The sequence below is a fragment of the Pinus tabuliformis genome, chromosome 5_2 (genome assembly GCF_031772625.1).
Source record: "Pinus tabuliformis cultivar Carrire ecotype Pingquan chromosome 5_2, CPIR1, whole genome shotgun sequence".
NCBI lineage: Eukaryota > Viridiplantae > Streptophyta > Pinopsida > Pinales > Pinaceae > Pinus > Pinus tabuliformis.
Genome location: NC_142306.1, coordinates 554,702,362 through 554,720,719, shown reverse-complemented (window position 1 = coordinate 554,720,719; position 18,358 = coordinate 554,702,362). Strand labels below are relative to the sequence as shown.

Sequence of the window (18,358 nt, the reverse complement as noted above, 5' to 3'; positions counted from 1 at the left end):
GAGGACTCCTATAAAAGAAGGGGCAAGCCATGGGAGAAAGGACTTTTGGGGGAACCCTATTGTGGGATGGATGAGATGATGTTAGAGTAGTGATTACGAAGCTAAGTGAGTTTGGTGAGGTAGAGGATTTTAGAGAGGGGACTCTGGAGCCAAGGTGTGCTCTCCTCTACCAGCTAGTGCTTTCCTCCATTGTACAACCCCATTGCAGCTCGGGGGTCCGCGGGGAAGAAGAGTACCCAAGGAGTAGGCTGGGAGGTTAACCGGTGGGTCTTCACATTCGGATCAAGTGCGTCATCATTCACTCGCGGAGGTGACCAGCTACAAGGGAATACCAGCAACAATAGAGCAAGTGGAGTCTCGCCTTCTGGTGAACGGTACATATGTATTTCATTACTATTGATCTTAGTTAAAAGTATGAAAACGTTATGATATGTTTCCTGAAATGAGTGGCAGGAATGTGTGTGTTAAATAAATTTGAATTTCAATGCGTTTCTTTTCTGGTTGTATTTGCTGTCTAAAAAAAAAAAAAAAAAAAAAAATGTATACAGTCTGGGTATGGACCTCACAAAACGTTTTTCCAGACTCCCTCTTGATTAGGGACCTACAACAACTCCATTTTCTTGAAAAAATCCTCTTCACGATGTCACGAACTTCTTTTCATTATCTAGGCGTCTTCATGTTTGGGAATTCTACATAGGGCACTGACCATCCATCACTTTCATTCATGACTCAGTCATGTCATCATCAGAAAGTGATCCATCAGTCCATACCCGACCTTCCTTCATGCCATTTTTACTTAAGAATCTTTCATCCTATTACATGTGCATCGGTGGTGGAAGACATCCATGGATCTTTCATCAACAACCCTACATAAACCCATCCAGATATTTGTTCAAAAATAAAGGAATGAACATTAAAATCAACATTACCTTTATGATGGTATTTCATCATGGCATATTTTGGTTTGCATCAACATTCTGCATTCATATCGACACATCTCCCAAAGATATATACTTTCAAGGGTCTCTTTCTTTTTCAGACTCCATCAGAGTCTTCATATCTTCCATGGATATATCCTAGTCAAATATTCTTGGTATTTTTTATGTTGATTTCCTTTACCATGGTGGAATATTCCATGATCTCGTCCTTCCTTTCTTCATACATTTCAATCCCAAGAGATTCCAATCAAAGTTCCTCAATTGTAGTCAACCACCTCATACTTCATGTGAGTACATATTATGTTTATTTCATCTAGTGAATGTGTGACCCATGCATTCTTGAATTTCTTTGAGGGAGGAGATCCTTTCTTTTGATCATGCTCTTAAGATAGAGCATTGGTTCATGACACCTGCAACCATATGACATTACTTCCATGATATCAAATGTAAGCATACATACCTCATTTTTCCTTTGGGTCATCCAGACTTCCTGTAGCAGCTTCCTTGATTGAAAGAGCTTCAATCCCTTGATATTCTTCACTTTTATGTCATCATACTATCATCCCATGAATTCGATAAGATTGGAATTGTTGATGAAATACTTGCTTTTCTTGGTGATCGGTGAACATTTCATTGAAGATTCCATCAGATAATTTTGAGGATCCAAAGTATCCCCATCAATAGATGTTTCCTTTTGACAAATGTATGATGAACCTTGTACTAGATGACCTTGCCACTTATGTTCCCAATTATATTCCCAAGGGCTATATCCTTGACTTCCAAACCCTCTTTCGTGATTCTCTATGATGATGTCCTGAGATGTTGCTTTCAATTCTTCTATGATGCCTTGATGCATCCCATTTAGTGAATTGTGATAGCCATATCTTACAACAGAAGACTTAGCAATTTGAGAAGAAATTAGGTGAGTAAGACTATATTAGTAATAGAGATCTCTTACTTCCTATTTCTTGGAACTTTTCAGTTTCCTCTACTTATTTGGCGATATGTGATTCTTCTCTTCCTCTTTTGTTGTCCTTCTTGACCTTAGGACAATCTTTTTTGTAGTTACCATATTCTTGGCACCCATAACAATGAATCTTAGACATGTACCTTTTCTTTTTCCAAGAACCAAAATTTCCAAAGTTTCCTTTTCTTCTTGTCATTGTAGCATAAGCTTGACTTTACTCACCTACTCCCACATCATATTTGGCCTTTAGTCTAAATTATTCAATCTTGCATAGTGACCATAGATCCTAGAATGGAGTAGCTTATTTCTTCCAATAAATACCTGAAGTAAAATTACCCCACTCCTTCGATAGTACATTTAATACAATTGTAGTCATTTCACTATCATACATGACTTCTCCCAAATCTTGTAGTTGATCCTGGATCTCAGATATCCTCATAAAGTATGAGGCTATTCCATCTCTCCTAGACATCTTAAATTTATAGAGTTCTTGCCTTAATGAGATGACTTCTCCAACATTTCTTACGGTTTACACCTCTACCAGTTTTTCATAGATTTATTTTGAAGTTTTGAGTTAGATACATATGGGATGAGGGGATCCTTTATGGATTCTATGAGAATCCTTTGAACCCTAACTTCCCCTTTCATATACTTGGAAAGAACTTGAGAATCTTCCTCTCTTGGATTTGTGATATATCCTTTGACATGTTCCATCACCTCATTTTAAATGAGATTCAGGTTTGTCCTTTTCTTCCATGCAATATAGTTTGAAGTGCCAACCAATTTGTTTATTTCCTTGCAAAAATAAATTTTGACAGATTCAAATGTGGACATAGATATACCTACTTTATAGGATGCTCCTTCTTCTTGCTTCTTTCTTGATGTTGGTGATGATATAGAGGATATAAAACTTCTCCTTGATGAAGATGGTTTTCTTCAAGAATGATCCTTGATCCCACAGAGGGTGAGATGACACTGCCTTTTGATCTAGATTTATTTGGATGAATAGTCTTCAAAACACTTTAACATGAGTATATGTAGGGTTTTTTCCTTCTCCCTCTTGATGATGACTCCAATACTTCTTTTTATACTTCTTTGATCTAGGGTTATGATGCTTCCTTTGACTTCAAGATGATCTTCACTTTGATGCCTTCCTCAAGATTTGATCCTTGAGTGTCCCTTGATAAGATTCCCTTCCTTGACTTAGTCACCTTAGCTCTAAAACCATGTTGAGAAATCTAGGGCATAGTAATTATGTGATTTCTCTTCTATTAGTAACTGCTTGTGAGTGTTTTTTACTTCTTTAGATTTGAATCTTATTTTACGTAGGTTATTAGTGTTCTTCTCCATCAAACATCTACCAATGCATAAACCATAAAGAGACAAGAGACACAAAATATAGGCTATCATCTAGGGAGAAAACCTCTCACTCTTTAAGAGGAAAACACAAACAAATTCTTCTTCTTATAGACATTCCAATTGATGAATACCAAGACCAAAACCATTGACCTATTTTCCACTCCAAGACCAAGCCACAAAGCTTCATTTTCCTTCAACGAAAGTCAAACTTCATCCTCCTTTATTTCTTCCTTCCAAACCTCGACTTCCTCTTCTCTATTTCATATCTGCAACTTCTTGGGTTCCTTCAGAAATCCTAACATGTGTGAAGTGTCATCTTTGAGTCCTTGATACCCTTCACTTTAGGTGGAGATTGCTTGTTTGTCAACTCGGCTTGATGTCACCCTTTTTCTTCACCCAAAATACTTTCCTTATAGTGACTAATATTTCAGCCTTCTTCCTGCAATGGAAAACAAAGATCTCTTACACATGTGGAGATTAGTTGGCCCACAAAACAGTCCCAAATCAACACTTAGATACCTCAATGCTCTTCATTCTTCCTTGCTGGTAATTAGGCTCCCTTGATGACCCTCACACTTCAAATCTTAACCGAATTGTGTCTCTGAAATTATGTTTCCTAAACTTAGGTTGATCTACCTATTTATAGTGTTTTTCCTCTATAATTAGTCGACATGAAAGAACTTGAGCCGACATGTCTCTTAGAGTAGGTTATTTACTCCATTTTGTAGTAGACATGAAGGAGTTGTTTGTGTTTGGTCTTGGATGGCTTACATACTAATTTAATGAATCATACACAATGTAACACACTCAAGAAGGGTCCTTCATACATGACATAGACTCAATTTAACTTTTATGACTAGATGACAAATCCTAAGGCTCACATTGAGAGCCATCACTAAAATAAAATTTCTTGCTCATGAAACCCATGAGACAAGCATTAAAATAACAATTTTATTTTTCTTATTTTCATCAATTACATAAAATCACAGTTACATATGTCATTATGAAGGCCGGACCAAGTTACTTTTCAATAGCTGGGCCTACTGAAAACACCACACCTGCAACTATATACCATCAGGTGGCTCCACCATGAGTGAGATCTTCATGTTAGCCAACAATGTTTCTTTCCCTATAACATTAAGCCTTTCAAGGATGAGGTATTATGTGATGTTACTCCCCTTGAATTTTGTGATGTTTTGTTATGCCAATCATACTTATGGAAGCCACATGTTGTATATGAGTCTATAACTCATAGAGTTGATATTACTTTGGACGAACAAATATACAGGATATCAGATGTAGCCTTGCATACTTCCATTTCTTTGATATATGCTAAGTAATGCAATAACGTCATCTCCCAGATTGGGAAATTTTTATTCTTCCTGATTAACCTTCATAGTAAGGAAAATATTGTGGTCACATCCATGGCCTCCACATAGGGATCCTCCACATAGTAGAGGCAAGTGGATAAGGTCGTGGAAGAATACAAATACATCTTCTCCTCACCCACTAGGGTACCTCTACATTGTCAGGTCATGCATTCAAACGATCTAACCTCCAACACACCTCTACCCAATGGGACAATCTACCACCACTCTCTTCTAGAAAACAAGGAAATCAAGCAACAAATCCAAGAGTTGCTCCAAAAGGGGAATATCTAACCAAGTTCCTCACATAGGGGTTTCATGCAATGAACCTCTGACATTTCATGTGTGTTCGTGGCATACTAAACTATACCCTTAATTTGACTACATATTGGAAAATACCTCTAAAAGTCACATTATTTAACTCCCTACCAATACGAACCTAATAAACCTTCCCAATTTAAAAAACCCCTACTTTCACTAGATATTGTAGGTATCCATTTTTTCATTAACATTTTTATACCCCTTTATATTTTTTCATTAAATTTGAACTCCATTTTTTATACCTACCAATATAAAAACCCTTTACCCCATATATATCCCCCAATATATTATATCATTTTTTCCTTAATATATATCCCACAATATGAATGCATGTGGTATTTTATTGCTCCCGCAGTGAAGCCCTCATGGTTCGTCACACTAAGAATCCCAATTGTACTCATGCAAAAGAAAGATGGGACATGACAAATATGCATTGATTATCAGGCCCCAAAAAAAATCACATTCAAGAACTTGTACATGATTCCCTAGATTGATGACCTTCTTAAATAGATCAAGGGGACAAAATATTTCAATAATGATGATTTAAAGTCCAACTACCACCAAGTTCTAATATAACCAAATAATGCGTGGAATATTGCTATCAAGTCCAAGGAGGTTATTTTTGAATTGTTGTTGATGCATTTTGGTTTGACGAATTCCCTAGAAAATTTCATGACGCTAATGGACGATATCTTCTGGCCTTTCACCAAATATTTTGTGGTCATACATCTATATGAATATTCACCTTCAACAAGAGTTGGGTAGAATACTTGCAAGATATTCAAAAAGACCTTCACACTATGTGGCAACACGAGCTATTTTCTAACTTGGAAAAATGCTCCTTTGGCATGAACAAGGTAAAATACCTAGGCTACATTATTGATGAGAAAGTTGTGCATGTGCTCCAGCCAGGATTTAATTCATTTGAGATTGGTTTCCCCTGATGACTCTAATAGAACTTCACAACTTCTTTGGCCTCGCTAACTTCTACCGAAGATTCATGTTAGGGTTCTCTTATATCGCCTGGCCCTTAAGTCAGGTGACTAAGGGCAAAGAAAAAGCGAAGTGTAACAACCCTGGTGAAAATTCCATGTACTAAAAGTTAATAAAGGCAAAAATAATAACCATGGTTGATGGGACACTTATTCCACATTGAATGTTGGGCAAAACATCCTAGTGGGTGTTCATTTGGTTTATTAATGGCTACAGAAATTGGCAAAGGAAATGGCTAAGGCTTTGGAAAGGAAAAATGGCATTTTTGGCACATTTATTTATGAAAATAATGGAAATTAGGAGAAAATTAAGGTGAAAGGGCACATGTTGCAAGGAGGAGGAAATTGAAGGAAAATAATGGAAAATGAAGAAAATAGAGGCCTAATTGATAAAAAGGATTCTGAGGATAAGTTTGTAACCTTTTGTTAGTTTAGTTTTGGAGCTCTCTCATTATTCTCTCTCTCTCTCTCTCTCACTCTTGGAAACTTAGAGTTTTCTTGGAGCGCTTGGAATTGGAGCAAGAAAGGCAAAAGAAGGCAAGAAGAAGGAAGAGCAGGATCAAGCAACTACAACATGATTCTTTGCAAGTATTGATTTGCATGTGTGATTTCCTTGCTAGATTTGGCATGCATAGTATTGCATGTGGTTATTTTATGCCATGCCATGGGATTTTCCAGGTTTGATAGTGTTTTCAGCCTAGTCTTGCCATTTCTAGATAACCTTGATGAGATGGGTTCTCATACTTTGGTTGAGCTGGATTGCTGAATGGATTCGAGGCTGAGTGAGGTGGATATCCGAAATGACAAACACATGGCCTAGTGATCCCTGAACTAGACCGTGGATCACGGTAAAGCCACTGGCCTAGTAACCCCTGAGCCATAATGTGGGTTGTGGTAAAGCCAGGATTGTGTGCCTTAGTGGGCCTAGGAATCCTTGTCAGTGAATGGCTGGATATACAATAAAGCCAAGAGGTGGATTTCTCTCCATTGGGCCTAGTAGTCCTGGGAAGGGATGTATGGTAAAGTGTCAAGAGTGGGTCTCGGTGTAGGGCCTAGTGATCCTTGGATCATACTATGGATTACGGTAAAGCCTGAGAGACTAAGAGGCACTAAAATTCCTCACAGTGTAGGCGAATAACTCCGGTAGCATTCATGCTTGTTTGGTTCATTTTGGTTGGCTATGAGTCCCACATTCATGCTTGGAATATGGCACGAGGATGATTTTCTTAAGAGAGATTTGGCTTAGCCAATCTATGGTAGCGTGGAACATGGTAGTCCCATCCACAGTTGGTTTTTATATTCATTAATGAGAAATTCATTCCCTTGGTTTTTCATATATAAATGTATTGGTTTATATATGGATTCTGTGGCTAGTGTATTCATGGTATTTTTGTTATTATGTTGCTGATTATGAGCATGTATTCTGACAGTGGTGATGTATGGCTCTCCTCATGTTTCTATTTGTAAATGAATAAACAATGTGTCTATGAACTAATAGATGATAATGCAACAAATGATATAAGGGAACAATGCTTCACAACGATTCTCATATAAGTATGAGACCCTTATACTTAAATATATTGATTACACCTATAGATTACATATTTGTGATATGTTTGATGAAATTCCTATCATGGCTAGTAGGGATTTGATTAAGAGTTTGTTCAAGTATTTGCATTTGCATCATTGTTTCCTTTTTATCTTTCTATTCTGAATGTGTCATTAAATTCTCGGTAGTGACCTAGGGTTTGGTCCTGGAAAAGTGGCTCAAATCCCGGGGACGCTAGCACAACACTGAGAAAAATAGCCCTTGTATGCTAGCATGCCTTTTCATGAGAGCGTCCAGAGCCTCCTGGACACTGTCAGGCCCATTTCGTGGGAGAGTCCAGAGGTTAAGTGGTCAAAAACCTCACTGGGACCCAGGGGCTAGCTACCTGAGTGGTTGGGATGGTTCCTGGGAGTCTTGTAGCTAATATGGAAGGTCTATATGTTGTGTTTCTATCGATTCCACTTCCTTAAGGTCACATAGGAGGTTGAATCCAATCATAGTAGCCTCTCATCACATGTTTACCCCAGTTGTCCGGTTACTTGGGTAGATGTAGGAGGAGGGTGTTACACAAAGTTTTTTTGGTATGAGTCACAACATAAGGCATTTGATGAACTAAAAGATCACCTTTGCTTTGCTCTAGTCCTCACATTTCCAAACCTGCAACATTTGTTTGAGATTGAGACAAATGCCTCTAACTATGCTATTGGTGTAGTCCTCATTCAATAAGAACATTTGGTGGCCTATCATGGTGAAACACTCTCTGATACTATCTGGAGATACCACACCTATAATAAGGATATTTATTCCATCGTGCAAGCTTGTTGAAAATGGAAATATTATATTATGGGGAAGGAGACAATCATCCACATAGATCACAAGCCTCTTTCATTTATGTAGACATAAGGGAAGTTACAAAAATACTGCCATCATAATGGTTCACATACCTACAAAAATTCCATCTGAACATCAAATATAAGAAGGGTAACACCAATCATGTCGTAAAATACCTTGGTCAACCCTCGGTTGTGCCACTTACCACATTTTTGAGACATTTGGATGGACATAGTTATACAATAATGTCTCAAAATTTGTTGCCACATACTAGATGTTGATAGCAGGAAAGCAAGTTCCAATCTTCCATCTCCAAGATTCATTGTTGTGCTACCTGAGACACATTTTTGTTCTTTCAAGAAAACATGTTGTGTTAATCTATGAGGCACATTATAGTCAGGTAGTAGGGCACTTTGGTGTGGAGAAGATAGTGGCATTACTAAAAAAAAATTTTTATTAGCTAACATTTCAACAAAAGGTTGGAAAATATATCAAGTCTTGCACCACCTGTGCCATTGCAAACTAGCCATTAAGAAGTAAAGTCTGTACACCCCTCTATCTAATCCTAACCATAATTGGGAATTCATCTCAGTTGACTATATGTCTATCCTTCATTCTAACAAGTGTGGTAATGATTGTGTGTTTGTGGTCGTTGATAGATTTTCTAAGATGGCCATTTTGACTACCTGCAAGAAGAGTATCATAGTAGAAGACATTGCAAGCTCTTCTTCAAACAAGCGTGTGTAAATTTTGGGATCCCACAGGACATCATATTAGATTGGGATAGAAGGTTACTAAGTGCATTCTATTTGATCCTTTGGTCATCGTTGGACACCAAGCTCACCAAATCAACTGCTTCCCACCCATAGACTCATGACCAAACAAAGGTCATCAATAGGATGATCATGCACATTTTGTGCATATGTAATTGCAACCATCTATGAACATGGGATGAGAGAATCCCTTATGTTCAAAAAAACTACAATAGAACTATCCTAATCTTTACTGGTGACAACGCCTTTCAGGTGGGCCTAGGATTTCAACCATTGGGTCCCATTTATGTCGCACTACCCCTTGCAACTACACCAGAAAAATATACACATGCTCAATCTAAAACTGACAAAGCTACCAGGTTTATTGAATGAATTCAACACATCCGCCAAAATATATATGGTATCTTGCAAAAATCCAATGGTAAGTGCAAACAACACCATGATTAGCATTGGGTGCCACACACGTTTCAAGTGGGTGACAATTATTTTAAGCTAAGTATATCCCCCTTCCTTGGCCTACACCTAGCGTTTAATGTGGACCACCTTTGGCCATACTTACCACCTTTGTTAGACACATCATAAATTGTATAGTAGTTGACATCGGTAGAGATCATCCTATATTGCATTGAATAGGCTGTAATTGATCATGATACATAGATTAATATCACTTGCCAATAGATGATCTAGTTGTGTCGGGTTGTCTAAGTAGGCCAACTCCTACACCAAGGCAAGTAGCTCACTAGGAGCCAAGTTCAATAGAAGTTTCCCCATCTCATGGAGACGCTCAACACAATGGAGAGCATTGCTTCCTAAGGGTAGGCGACTGATCCAGGTGGATATCGCCCACCTATTCCACTGACTCATAACATAATTTTCTATTTTGGCAACGTTTCTACAATTTTTAGGTCTTAAACTTCTAGAGCCATTTTGAGGCCCTAAACAACATTTTTTAGGGAAATAGGTTAATAGTAATTGTAGAATTTGTCGGAAGTTAGAAAATGTACTTATTGGATATAAATTTCCAAGGGGATATCATGCATTCCAAATGATATCATATGCCAAAGTTACGACCTAGGGAAGTTGACATTCCAACTTACCCTATTGAGGTCCACAAGCCTTTGGCACTTCATCTCTTAGGGTTAGGTTTTTTGATGTTTAGGGTTTCTCATTGCTTCTTTATGATAAAAAGGCCTCTGAAGCTCATTGTAACATAGCTCAACAAAGGCATGTAGTGGTCACATATCTTCTTAGAGATAAACTATCACCAGTCAAGCTAGTTCATTTTCATTCCACATTTGTGCAGTTTTAGTATTTTCCATTTTTTAATAGAAGTCTAGTTTCATTGTATCTCCATGTTTTGGTTATAAATTTGTATATCATTTCGTTCCCTTCATAAATTCGAATCAAAAAGTAACATATAATACATAATACAAATGGTAAAAATAGATGTTTATAAGTGAGACATATAAAATATAATGGTAACAAATAGATTATATTATATAATAGTAATAGAGATAAAAATATGATTAATTAACTATGAAAGAGTACTATTAGAGGGTGGAAGTTGACACATGTAGAAAGATATAACTAATGATAATATAAAGTAGGAGGTTAGTGATAGGAGAATAGTACATAAAGTGGGTGCATAGGGAAAACATAAAGACAAACACACACACACACACACACAGAGAGAGAGAGAGAGAGAGAGAGAGAGAGAGAGAGAGAGAGAGAGAGATGTGTAATTGTAGCATAAACAAAAGTTAGAGAGATAGTTTGGTGATATTAGAGGGGTAGTATGAAGTATATAAGGATTAAAAGTATTGGGATGATTAGAGAGATGTGTAATTGTAGCATAAACAAAAGTTAGAGAGATAGTTTGGTGATATTAAAGGGGTAGTATGAAGTATATAAGGAAAAAGTATTGGGATGATTAGAATAGGGATGTAGGTAGCGGGGTATCACATACACATTCTAGAAAGAAACATCAATGGTGGGAAAGTCCTATCAAATTTCTCTTGATAGAGAGCCTAGATACAACTAAGCGATGCACTTAGTGTCATGTGTGGTGGTTTGAGGCCTTTTCCATGGACATAGAGATCAATAAGCATCATTCAAGGCCTTAGGCCTAGATCTCATCCTCCAACTAATGTCAAGGGTTTGACATCAATCCATGGCAGGTAATTCCTCCTAATGACAATCTCATTCTAGAAAGATTCCAAAGTTTCTTTACATAGGTCTCATGTGGTTGTTTGAGACCTATTTAAATGCCATCAAACTAGAGAAGCATCATTCAAAACCTAGGCCCTTGGTTTCATCTCTTGATATTATGAAAGCTTCCTTATCTATTTCCGATGTGCAATAGCTCCTATCATTGCTCATGTATTTCCAATTGAAGTTAAGAGATCCCTTAAAGTAGTCATATGTGGTGGTTTGAGACCTTTTTCATAGATATCAAACCCATAAAGCATCATTGAAGGCCCAACTTCAATGATTTCATGGCCTTAATATGTGTTTATGGGGCACAATACCTCCTAAAAACACTCATGTTTTAAATCAAAGTCCAAATATACCCTAATAAGGTCATGTGTGGTATTTTGGGGCCTCATGCATGGTTCTCAAGCCCAAGTAACATTATTGAGGACCTTAGGCTCTTCATTTCATCCCTTGACCGATGTCAAGTCCTAAAAATCAATCTATGGTTGAAAAGTCCTATCAATATCTAAATGAGATGTCTTTATAAACTAAGTGATGCACTTATATTCATTTATGGTGGATTTAATATTCATACATGGCCCTTGATCTCAATGGTATTTAACTAAGGCCATAGGCCCTTGATTTCATTCCCTCCACCAAAATCAAGGCCTTGAGATCAATCCATTGTGGGAAATTTCTCCTAAAGATGATCAAATTCTCAATGGAAGTAAAAATATTCCCTAATTAGTTAATTTTGGTGGTTTGAAACCTCTTCCATGACCATAGAAATGAAAAATTATTATTTAGGGCGCTAGGCCCTTGATTTCATCCCTTAACATTATGAAGGAATCAATACATATTTGTGGCATGCATTTCCTCCTAATGGTACTTATATATTTTAAATTTATGTCCAAACATCCCCTATATAAGTCATGTATGGTGGTTTGAGGCCTTGTTCATGGCCATTGAGCTAGAGAAAGCTCATTTAGGTACTAAGTCAATTTTTTTCATTCTTTTTCCATTGTCAAGGTGTAGTGATTGGTGGTATGGTGCATAATACCTCTCAGCAATAATCATTTTCTTCATGGGAGACTAAAAATCCCCTATAGTGATCATATGTGTTAGTTTTATGCCTAGCTAATGGATTTCAATTTCTTTAAGACCCTTAATTTCTTCCACCAACCATTGTCTTCACCTTAGGACATGCCTTTGGTGCATAATATCTCTTGATAGCACTCATGTTCCATACAAAAAATAAAGATCCCCTACATAGATGTTTATGGTGCATATTACTTCCTAACCACACTCATAGTCTTAGTCAAAGTCCAAAGATCACTACATAGGTTACAAGTGGTAAGAGGCTTATTCTATGACTATCAAGATTAAGAAGCATCATTCAAGGCCCAAGGCCCTTGATTTCATCCCTTGAATTATGAGGGCATCTATGCATGCCTATGGTCTATAATACCTCCTACTAATGCTCATGTAATTTGAGTAAGGGTCCAAAGATCCCCTAAAATGATATTGTGTGGCATGACTTGATGCCTTATTCATAAACATTAATCATATGAAGTTTCATTGAAGGCCTAAGGCCCTTGAATTCATCCCTCGACCATTATCATGCCTCTAATATATGTTTGTGATGCACAATAACTCCAGTGCTCACACCCAAAATGAGATACCAAAGTTCCTATGTAGAACTCATGTTTGGTTGTTTGATGCCTCATCCATGGCCCTTTAGCTTGAGGAGCATTATTCAAATCCTTAGGCCCTTGATTTCACCCCCTAACCAATCTCATGGCCCTAATATGTGACTATGGTGTGGAATACCTCCTAATGACGCTCATATTCCCATGTAGAGATGAAATATACCTTACATAAATTATGGTGGTGGTTAGATTCCTTGTACATGTGTGTCAAACATTAGAGAATTATTTCAAATCCAAATTTAATTATTTTCATCCCCCAACTATTGTCAAGGATATCAGGTTAGTCCATGGTGTGCAATACCTCATGTACACACTCATAGTCTTAGTCATAATGCAAAGGTCCACTACATAATTATGAGCGGTAGTTGGAGGCTTCCTCCATGGTCATTGACCTTGAGAACCATCATTCAAGATCTAAGGCCCTTTATTTCATCGATTAGTATTGTGAATGCCTTGACATTTAAATACGGTGTGCAATACCACCTAATAGTCCTTGTGTAGTTTTATTTGTAAGCTAAAGATCCTTTCTAATGGTCATGTGTGGTGGTTTGAGGCCATGTTCATGAATGTTGAGCTTTTGAAGCCACATTCAAGGCCTGATACACTTGATTTCATCTCCTCACAACTATCATGGTCATGATACATGTCTTTGGTGCACAAGACCTCTTTATGGCACTCATATTCTCAATGGGAGTCCAACGATCCCCTGTAGAGGACATGTTTGGTAGGTTGATGCCTCGTCCATGGTCCTCAAGACAAAGAAGAATTTTTAGGTCCCTAGGCCCTTGAGTTCATCCCCTAACCAATGTCACGACCTTGATACATGCCTATGATATATAATACCTCCTAACAATGCTCATATTCTCACATAGAGATGAGAGATCCCCTACAAACTTTATAGTGATAGATAGATGTCTCATTTATGTTTATCGAACATGTATGGACTCTTTCGTCCTAAGTCATATATTGTATCAACAAAGCTCATGGTCTAAATAACAATACTCATATATTCCTCTTTAAGTTTATTAATGGCATATGTTAAGACATAATATATTTCAATGCTTTCATAATACAAGGTAGCCTGTTAGTCATGAGTAATAGTTTTTATGTCTTTTAAATTATGAATAAGATTAGTCTCCATAGTTGGTAAGGATAAGATGACATAGAAAGCATTTATTGAAGAATTGAGTGGGTTTTGTTGTCAAACACAATGCATATGCATTATTGTTCTATGAAAATACTTAATTTTTTTTGTGAAGACCAAAATACCTATGTCAATTATTTCACACTAGAAATATAATGCATATGTCTTATTTTGTAATTGTGTTCTATAATCCTAAACACAAACACAACCCCAATATCATACTCCACATTCCTAACAACTAAAACTCAAGTGCACTACAATATTGGTAACGAGGACATGTTTCAAACATCTATGCCATGACCCAAAATAGTGAACTCAACTTTGCACATAATCCCCCCTACAAATGGTCTAATCTAAGTCCAAGTATTTGAGCTCAGCTAATAAGTAATGTTTAACATGACATTCATCATTATTGTGCCATGGGATTTTATGGGTGTCTCTCTGGTTTCTTGTATTATTTTCAACCAAAACTCAATGTGGGTTTTGTTTTAATCTGACTGTGATAAGTTCTCAATTTGATTATAGGATAGTCGAAATTTCATTGAAATTTTCAAATGGTAAATCAATTAATGCAGCACGATTCCATCTTATCCAAAACTTGAGATCGCGAAACAGGGCGACATTCATTACCCAGCCGGAAATCGTGCCTATCGAAATTCATCGGCCAATGGGGTCATGCAAGCGTGACCAAGTCAACTGACAAACAATCAATAAAGAGTCCGCCACCCGAGAGCAAAGTCTGTACGAAAACTATGCCACGTCCGCTATTATTTCGGTCAGTGCACGGCACGCAGTTCAAAAACAACTCCACGTTGTCTTTCGCCATGTATTTGTTTCGACCCGCCACGTTGCCAAAACCCTCGCCGGATTGTATCCTTGTTGTCACGGGAAGAATCAGAATCTCCTGCTTACGTCGCCAGAGATTGTCTTCGGAGCCACGCATTTCGTTACGATCACACTTTTGCTGCCCGGACACGCCCGTTATACGATGCATAGCGGCAGGCGATTCAATTGGGTTGAGAAAGTCGAGGCGGCGGATGAGAAAAATGGATGGACTGGCACCCTGACAAAATTAACCTCGCGCTTTAGTCATAACTAAAGCAGTAACCAGAACCGATGGGACTATAAAGCTCCAAAGGCCCCAGCTTTTGCTCTCAGTGGCCTCTGTGAAGATACTGTATTTTCCGTCTGTTCACGTTCCAAATTTGTGCTTTTCAGTCTGTTTTTTTCCACGGTTCTTGCTTAGGTTTTTGTTCGTTTGTGCTTCCGTAGCAATGGCGATGGGAGATATGATTCGTACCGTGCTCGGCATTATCGGTATTGATAATAAATAATAACAAGAACAATGAAAGAATAATGCCGTTCCCCATCCATGCATTTTATTTACCCTAGGGTTTGTTTTTCGAGATTTCAGTCAAGAATCGCGTAAGATCATGGAAAATGCGCGCGGTGAATCTCGTTTTGCGCATTCCACAATGATTATTCGTTTTCGGTGTTGTTTGAATTTAAATTTGAGGTCACGTCTTTGACAACGGCCGTATCTTTGCAGGTAACATTATTTCGCTGTGCCTCTTCTTGTCCCCGGCGTAAGTTTCCCTCGTCTTTCTTTTCTTTTTCTGTGAAGAGTCAAGCTTCGTCCGTTTGGAAATTTACGGAATCGTAATTTTGTTTCGCGTAAACAATTTCTCTCTCGGTGAAGTACTGTATAATAATTTTGGATTCAGGCTCAGTTCCTTTGTATTTCACAGAACATTTGTTGCTTCCGTATATAATATATTTTCCGTGAAAAGATGCAATATTTTTGACTTCCAGCGTCTTCAATTTGGATTTTTCGGAAAGATTGAAGTTTTCATTATCATTTTCTCTTTTCGCTTAAAATTATTTTAGTTTTCGCTGAAATAAGCTTCGTCAGCTTGGATCCTATCGAATGTTTCAAATTCTATGGAATCAAGATTCTTCCATTTGCATTTTATGGAATGTTTAAGGTTTTCGTCATTATTTTCTCTATTCGCGTTGAAATAATGCAATATTTTAAACTCAAGAATCGTCTGTTTGGAATGTTTAAAGTTTCCATCATCATTTATTGACATAATGTCCTAAATATTTGTGATCGTTTTCCTTTTACGTGTAAATAATTTATTTTTCTGTGAAATATTTCCATATTTTTGGATTCAAGCTTCGGCCTTTAAATTTGAAGGAAAGTCTGAAGATCATTTTAATTTTTTTGGGTAAATCATTTGTTTTTAGGTGAAATATTGCAATTTTTTTGGATTAAAGCTTTTCGCCCCTTCGGATTTTACGGAATATTTAAAGTTCCGTCATCATTTTCCCTTTTCCGATAAATTATTGTTGTTTTCGGATTCAAACTTCATCCGATTGGATTGACGAAATGTTTGAATTTATTGTCGTTGTTTTATTTTCACCTAAATTCCAATGAGTTATACTTGGAAATCGAGGTTAGTCAGTGTAGATTGACGGAATGTTTGAATTTTTTGTTTGCAGGGCGACCTTTTACAATATTTGGAAATGGAAATCCACACGCAAGTACTCAGGCATCCCGTACGTCGCAACGCTGCTCAATTGCATGCTCTGGGTGTTCTACGGCATTCCTATCGTGCATCCCAACAGTATTCTGGTGGTGACAATCAACGGAACCGGAGTCTTTCTGGAGGTCATTTACGTCACGATGTTCGTCATTTACTGTAGTAAAGACAGCAGGGTAAGCACGACTCTGTCATTCCCACCGTGTATTTTTTTAACGGGAACTCATCAATCTTTCAATTGATCTCCTTCGCTAATTGCAGCCCAGGGTGTTGAAAATGCTGGCTGTAGCGGCGGTGTTCTTCGCCGCGGTAGTGGTGCTCACGCTGACGTTGGCGCACACGCACGAGAAGCGGTCATTAATTGTTGGACTTCTTTGCGTGGTGTTCGGCACCTGTATGTATGCGGCCCCGTTGGCTGCGATTGTAAGTATCAGTCTCCGTCCTCTCACAGATGCTGAGCTTAAAGATCGATACTTTTGACACTTGACGTCCTTTGCACCGTGTCCAAATAGCGAAATAGTGCCTTATGGCGTGTTTGTCGTTTGTTTAGCCTATGCAATGGTGTAAAAATATTGTTCTTACCCATATGTTGTTGGTCTTGGTTCGAATCCTGCGGAGTGCTGCGTCTTTTCGCAAAAATAATTCACTGCTTTCGCCCGTTTTTTGGCGGCAGAGTCATGCTTTCAGTATCGGCAAATTTTGTTCTTACCCATTTGTTGTTGGTTTCTGGTTCGAATCCTGCGGAGTGCTCTGTCTTTTCGCAAAATTAATTCACTGCTTTCGCCCGTTTTTTGGGCGGCAGAGTCATGTTTTCAGTACCGGCCAATTGTTATTTGGAATTCAGTTAAAATTAACGTTGTGCCGTTAAAGTAAGTTAATTTATTGATTGCTGTCTGGGCAGAGGAACGTCGTGAGGACCAAAAGTGTGAAGTACATGCCATTTTCCCTCTCTCTTGCTTCCTTCGCTAACGGAGCTATCTGGATGGCCTACGCATGCATACATTTTGACATCTTTATCACTGTAATTATGTGTAACCTTGAGTGGCTAATTATATTGTTATGTCAAAGTTAACTTCTCTTATCTCAACTAACTGAAGCGATATAGTGTTATGTTAAGCTAAGCTTATGCCAAAGTTTAAAATGTGCAGATTCCTAACGGGCTCGGAGCCTTTCTGGGCGCCCTGCAGTTGATACTGTACGGAATATATTACAAAACAACAGTATGGGGAGACGACGAGGAAGTGGACAAGGTCGAAGGTCCTGCATGAACTCAACTCAAGGGGGCAATACGAGCTAGCAACAGCAGAAGGTTTATTAGGTTGCTGACTTGAAGGATTTTCCCTGTGTAAAATTGCTCGCTTCCAACTCTTTGGTAGGTAGATATTGCGGCAACTGAGTGCCTGAAAAATACGGCGTCTCTCTTGTTATCGTTCATTTTGAATTGGCAAAGGTATTACATTAATGGATATCTAAGATTTCAAAATATTAATTTCCTAGTTTAAATTCTACACCCTTCCTCCTCCTAAACACCCTTACACAAACTTCGAGAAGAACTTTCTGTACTTCGATAAAATTCAACCAAGGCCGACACTAAAAGGTTGATTAGATATTACACGGCACTTTTTCATCGCTGATTTGAGCGTACTATCTGGATGTTCATATACGAATCAAC

At 37.9% G+C, this 18,358-nt stretch overlaps 1 protein-coding gene across 1 annotated transcript; it reads left to right on the top strand.

Moving 5' to 3' along the window:
* The first annotated feature begins 15,119 nt into the window (after positions 1-15,119).
* On the top strand, positions 15,120-17,954 carry LOC149160161 (bidirectional sugar transporter SWEET4-like). Its single transcript, XM_089434526.1, has 6 exons — positions 15,120-15,460; positions 15,693-15,729; positions 16,646-16,862; positions 16,948-17,109; positions 17,588-17,707; positions 17,835-17,954. The coding sequence occupies exons 1-6, from the start codon at positions 15,418-15,420 to the stop codon at positions 17,952-17,954; spliced, it is 699 nt and encodes a 232-aa protein (XP_089290652.1). The 5' UTR covers positions 15,120-15,417.
* Positions 17,955-18,358: the final 404 nt, after the last annotated feature.